Source organism: Mesitornis unicolor, unplaced genomic scaffold, assembly GCF_000695765.1.
Source record: "Mesitornis unicolor isolate BGI_N332 unplaced genomic scaffold, ASM69576v1 scaffold2419, whole genome shotgun sequence".
NCBI classification, from domain to species: domain Eukaryota; kingdom Metazoa; phylum Chordata; class Aves; order Mesitornithiformes; family Mesitornithidae; genus Mesitornis; species Mesitornis unicolor.
Window position 1 is genome coordinate 78,888 of NW_010209064.1, and position 5,526 is coordinate 84,413.

A 5,526-nucleotide genomic window follows, 5' to 3' on the forward strand; every position below is an offset into this window, starting at 1 on the left:
GGGGCCCAGAACTGGACGCAATATTCCAGATGCGGTCTCACCAGGGCAGAGTAGAGGGGGAGGAGAACCTCTCTCGACCTACTCACCACCCCCCTCCTGATACACCCCAGGATGCCATTGGCCTTCTTGGCCACAAGGGCACAGTGCTGGCTCATGGTCATCCTGCTGTCCACCAGGACCCCCAGGTCCCAGGCAGAGCACGTGGAGCAGAGGAAAGAAGTCCATCAGAGGACTGTTTGCCCAAATGTCTACCCTAGTTGTGTTTTTTAGTGGCAGGGGGGGGGGGGGGGGGGGGGGGGTGTCAGGCTGGGGAATCTGTGGGCCAGCGGCAAAGGGATTCAGGGAAGCTCATAAACAGTCAGTACAGAGAAATAATGAGCAGTGAGACTACAGATGTAGCAGTCCCAGGTGCAACACTAGGAGGACCAGAAGCCAAACGCCATACCTGTGCAGTGTTCATATCTCCCACGCCAAGGACCTGAGCCCTGCTGACCTTTACCAGTGTAAGCCAGAAAAAATAGCTTGGCATCAGGCACAGCCACATGAGACACAGCCATGTGGTGCCTGCAGGCAGGCAACCGAAATGTCACAGAGTGAGGACAGGACCATCTGCCAGCTAAGCACCTGAGACACTTGCCCAGGAGAGGATTTTTGTCATCTATCATGGCTAACAGGCAGCCCCCTGGCAGCAGTGTTTAGAGGGAAAACCTATCACTAATAGACCTCAGGAGTCTGTAAATGCTGGAAAAAAGAGCTTCTGGGCTCTTTTCTTCTGGACATTTCACAGTACTGGCCAGGGGAAGAAACTGACTTAAACAGTGCAAGAAGAGAGGAGCAGCTGGCAGTAAGGTCAATTAGTAAGATTTTTATGCCAGTATCTTATCTTATGACATCTATCTGTATATGCTAGACTAACCAGGTCTGTTCTAAGTTCCTACAGTATAATAAGCAGACCTGAATGCTCCCTCCTCAAACACATACAGAGCTAAAAAGTTATGAGAACTTACCAAGAACGTGATTCTGTTTGAATACATTTGAGGCAAGGCTTTTAAAATGGACTACAGTCTAGTCTTTCTTGACAACAAAACAACAAAGCCCAGCACATGAGCACTCTCACTCCAGGAATCATTTACTAAGTACATCTTTATTAATAATGATTGCACAAGTCAACAGAACTTTCTGTAGTGACACAACAAGACGGGAGGACACTAACTCACAGAGGTCTGGTATGCACACGTAATGCAAGCACAGGAATACCTCCATTTATTTTTAACACCTTCTAACTTCCATCCCTAGGGAGAGTGTTTCAAGGCTATCTAAAGCTTTAACACCAGATTCACATTTAGATTGTCAAAAATTGCATCACCAAATACCTTGTTAGCCTTGAAAACCTCTGCAAGTTCTTAAGGTGATTTTCTAAAGCCCTCTATGTTGGCAAAACACTGCCTCAACAAAAGTGGTGAGAGCTTCACCTGTGCATTTTATGTCACGCCTCATTTACACTTTTAATAACTATTTCTGATGATGCAGGAGGATCCCATTTAAATCAATCAAAGGAATGAATTTCTGAATTGCCTGAGAAAGATGAACAAGCCAACACTCAAATATGTATCTTCCCAGTAGCTGGCCCACCCCACATCTCTCAGGAGAAACCACTTCCGCACCAACCACAAGTTTCATTTGCTGAAAATTATGTCTGCAGCTTCCCTCCAATTGAACTATTTAGAAAGATCACTGCTGCCCTATGGAGTAGGATAGCCACCTTCCTCCATGAAATATGCTTCAGAAGATCTTCCCCTTCCAGTCTTGGGAGCAAGCAGGTGCAGGAATCATCGTTTCTAAATGCGGAGTATGGGGATAATCCTTACTTGTTCAGCTGTTGGTATATTACAGAGCAGCAGGCAAAATTGCAAATAATACTGAAAAGTGGGTAACACCTTGTAGCTTCCTGGTGGTTAAAAGGAGAGGCAAAGTCCTCATACCGTAAAGGCTGGTAGCAGGTGGGCAGAGCAGTAAGTTCTGACACTCTTGAGCTGACCCTGCAGCAAGGTGAGGCCACAAAGCCAAGGTTTCAAACATCCCAACTGAAAGGCATTTATACTTTCTTTGATGCATATGCTGTGCAGTTACCAGTTCTGACACCTGCACAAGGTGATCTGTAGAGAACTTGTGGGTTTTGCTTGGAAATGTAGATAAACTGAGGACAGATTTGTGTTCCTACTATAACTTATTTTATAAAGTAGTATTTATATAGACAGATCTGCCTTTTAAGTATAATCATTGTGCCAGAAGTACTAGTTCCATCTTTAACTAATAATCTTGGCTTTTATTGTAATATAACCAAGCTACTAGTAAAATAATTATATTTTGTGCAACCTATTTGTGCAACCCCAGTTCACCTTAGGACTCAGCTAGGCACCAAGCCCTTCTCTGATCTCAGCCAAATCTGTATCTGGTAGAGTTGTATGAAGACAGAAAGCACTAGCCGGTGCCCACTGCTACCATCACCTTCTGTTGTTCTTGCTGTTGCTTCCCATCCTGTACAACAAAGACCAAGCTCAAAGGCACCACCATCCATCCCTTGGCATTGCACTTGTTGTATGCTACTGTGGAAGCATTTTCTACACAGTGCTGTTCAGCCACATCTGTAATGCAGGGGTAAAGATGAGAACAGAACCTGTCACTGACACCACCAGAAATAACCAGAGGAAGATCCGATCCAGGACTTGAGCTACAAATTTCCAGTCTTGGACTACCTAGGAAGGAGAGAGGGGGAACAAACAGTAACAGTAATGAACCCAGTACTTCATTGATAGTGCTACATATATTTCAGTTCTAAAAAACAGATTTTAAAATGAGAACTTTGTAGTGTGCTATATCCTAAAGCTGATGTGGATCACCTTTTCAGCACCCATAGCTGCGAGTTACTCTGAACAACAAAACAATTTTATAATTTTCATTGCACATGATAATCAGACTTCTTTCAGCCTGCGCAAGAGCTTTTAGCTAAGTGCATATGTGAAAGTTTATAGACTCAAGATTGAAGATGGCTTTGCAATGAACCGGGTTTCTTTTCACAGAACTGCATTTCCCTTGAAGCGCTAGGGCTTGGTTCTAGCAAAGCACTTTGGTGCAGACATTGCTTCCAGTACAAGTGGTCCCATTGGCTTGTGTTTGCTTAAGTGGTCTGCTGGCTCAGACTGTGTGCATTCAGGAGGGTGATTTTATGTTGTAAGTATTGTCACAACCCTGCACACTCAACAGCTATTTATAAAACAATTCAAGGGACCTTTTTTATTATTATTATTTCAGCTTCATACTACATTTGATTTACCATTCATCTTGCTGCTGAAGTTCTTCTGGTATAGTTTGAACAAAGCCCTGGCTTTTGCTAGGAGGGTGCTAAAAGTTTTTCTCTTTCCATATACTACTAGGTGCATCACTCTGCTGCCTTAACCTCACATGACATGCATTGTTTATGCACACAGTAATCTGCCATTTTAACAGCCAGGTGGATTGTTGGGAGGAAGAGAAAGATGGTATCTAGGGATTAGCTTGAACTGATGTTAGTGAAAATCTAGAAGACCTCCACTCAAAACAGAGCAGCTACATTGCATATAGTCACTGGGAGGCCAGGACCGAGACCTAGTAAATGATGCAGAGCTTGCCTGTAGCTGTTGGGAAAGATACACTTTCAGAGCATGTGAAAATGCAGATGTTTTCCAGATTCATGTCTCTCCCCAGCTTAAGCAGGACAAGGTTATTTAAACAATCCCAAAGCAGGAATTCCTCCAGGTGAGGCTGCTGTGGCCTCTTGTGTCTGTGAAGAGCAGTGACTCTCACAGAACGATACAATTCTACTTGAAGAAATGTTTTTTCCCAGAAACTATATTATTTATCAGTCTGGAGAAGCTCCCACGACACATCTCAGGTGAGAGCAGGAGAAAGAAGCAAAGGGAAAGGCATGCAGAAAAGGTATGAGCTTGGAAGCCATTGACATTAAGGAAACTGTGATCCCTCCCTTCACCTACCTGTCTGATGAAATGTTCCTTTTTAACATGCCTGGAAATGTATCGAATCGAGTCGGCTGCCTTTTCCAGAAAGGCAATAACAATTTTCTCTCCATCTTTTGCTTGCTTGTGTTTCTGCTTCTCTGGGGGCTTTGATTTCAAGGTGGTTTCCTTTTCTTCAGTGTCTGAGAAGGAGTAACGATCTACATGGCCCTTCATGCAAAGCAGTCGAGGCAACTTCTGGAGGAACAGTTTTTTAACCCAGGGAGCCATGGGATGGTAAGTGGCTGAGGAGCGGTGGTGAACGTTGATAACAAACACAGTCACAATGATAGAGAGGGTCACAAAAATCATGATGAACAGCAGATACTCACCAATAAGAGGGATGACTTTGGAAGAAGAAGGGATTATTTCCTCAATCACTAGAAGGAAAACAGTGAGGGAGACTAGAACTGATGTAGACAGTGAAAGCTTTTCTCCTTCATCTGAAGGTAGGTAAAACACCAGGACAGTTAGAAATGACAGTCCCAGGCAAGGTATAATTAAGAAAAGAGTGTAAAACAGTGGAAGACGTCTCAATACAAAGGAGTAAGTGACAAACGGGTAAGAGTACAGCCCATCTTTCCTGTTGCCTTTCATTCCTTTGGCGTTTAAGATCTCCCACTCCCCATTATCAAAGAAGTCTTTCCTGTCTACATTTTCATCCACTAAAATCAAGTCCACCATACTGCCATCGTAAGTCCACGACCCAAACTTCATGGAGCAGTTCTGCCTGTCGAATGGGAAGAAGGTCACGTCCATCATGCAGGAGCTCTTATAACTGGCTGGTGGTGTCCAGGTCACCACTCCATTGTACTTCACTATAACTTTGGTCATCAGGGATCCTTCAAAACGTCCATCAGCACTGGAAGTTGGACAGGAAGAAACAGTACCAAGTTCAAGACTCCATTTGTCCCAGTCTTACCCCCACATAGCTCTGCTTCCTACCCATCACCTGGAGCACAAGGGAATCCAATGTTTATACTGCCTAAAGAAGCAGCTTTCTGACAGCACACACAAGCCTCACAATGGCTGACGTGCCTTGCCCAAGGTCTGGCCTAATCCCAGAGGAAGGAGCCATGCTACTCACTTTTCAAATAAAACAATGTCGGGAAGCCACAGGGACTCGGAGGGGACACGGATGGCAGTGATACCACCATATTCCTCTGGATTCCAGGAGAGCTTGTGGTCAGTCCATTCCTGTAACAAGCCAGCAGAGTCCTCTGCCCACACATACACAACAGCCTCATCCCTCCTCCCACCACATGCCTCGGAGGGACTGCACTGCACAGCACAGTGGGCAGAGCTTGGTGTAAGACTGCTCAGCTGCAGAGGCTGCCAGGCAGGCATGGATGGGAGATGTTAATCCCCAGGAGCACTGCCCCTCCATCCGCAGGTGGGCCACATCAACCCATCCCTCTGCAGGAAACTCCAAGGCAGGCACTCCCCAGAGAGCACTGACTCCCAATACACTCTC

General features: G+C 45.2%; 1 protein-coding gene across 1 annotated transcript in view; it reads right to left on the minus strand.

Moving 5' to 3' along the window:
* Nucleotides 1–2,212: 2,212 nt before the first annotated feature.
* CHRNB3 (cholinergic receptor, nicotinic, beta 3 (neuronal)) overlaps nucleotides 2,213–5,526 on the minus strand; it is a 12,184-nt gene continuing 8,870 nt past the window's right edge. The window contains exons 4-6 of the mRNA XM_010192744.1: nucleotides 5,140–5,249; nucleotides 4,032–4,914; nucleotides 2,213–2,756 (exon numbers count right to left, since the gene is read on the minus strand). Of these exons, the coding sequence (XP_010191046.1) occupies nucleotides 2,622–2,756; nucleotides 4,032–4,914; nucleotides 5,140–5,249 (1,128 nt within the window). The 3' untranslated portion in view covers nucleotides 2,213–2,621. The remainder of the gene's footprint in view (nucleotides 2,757–4,031; nucleotides 4,915–5,139; nucleotides 5,250–5,526) is intronic.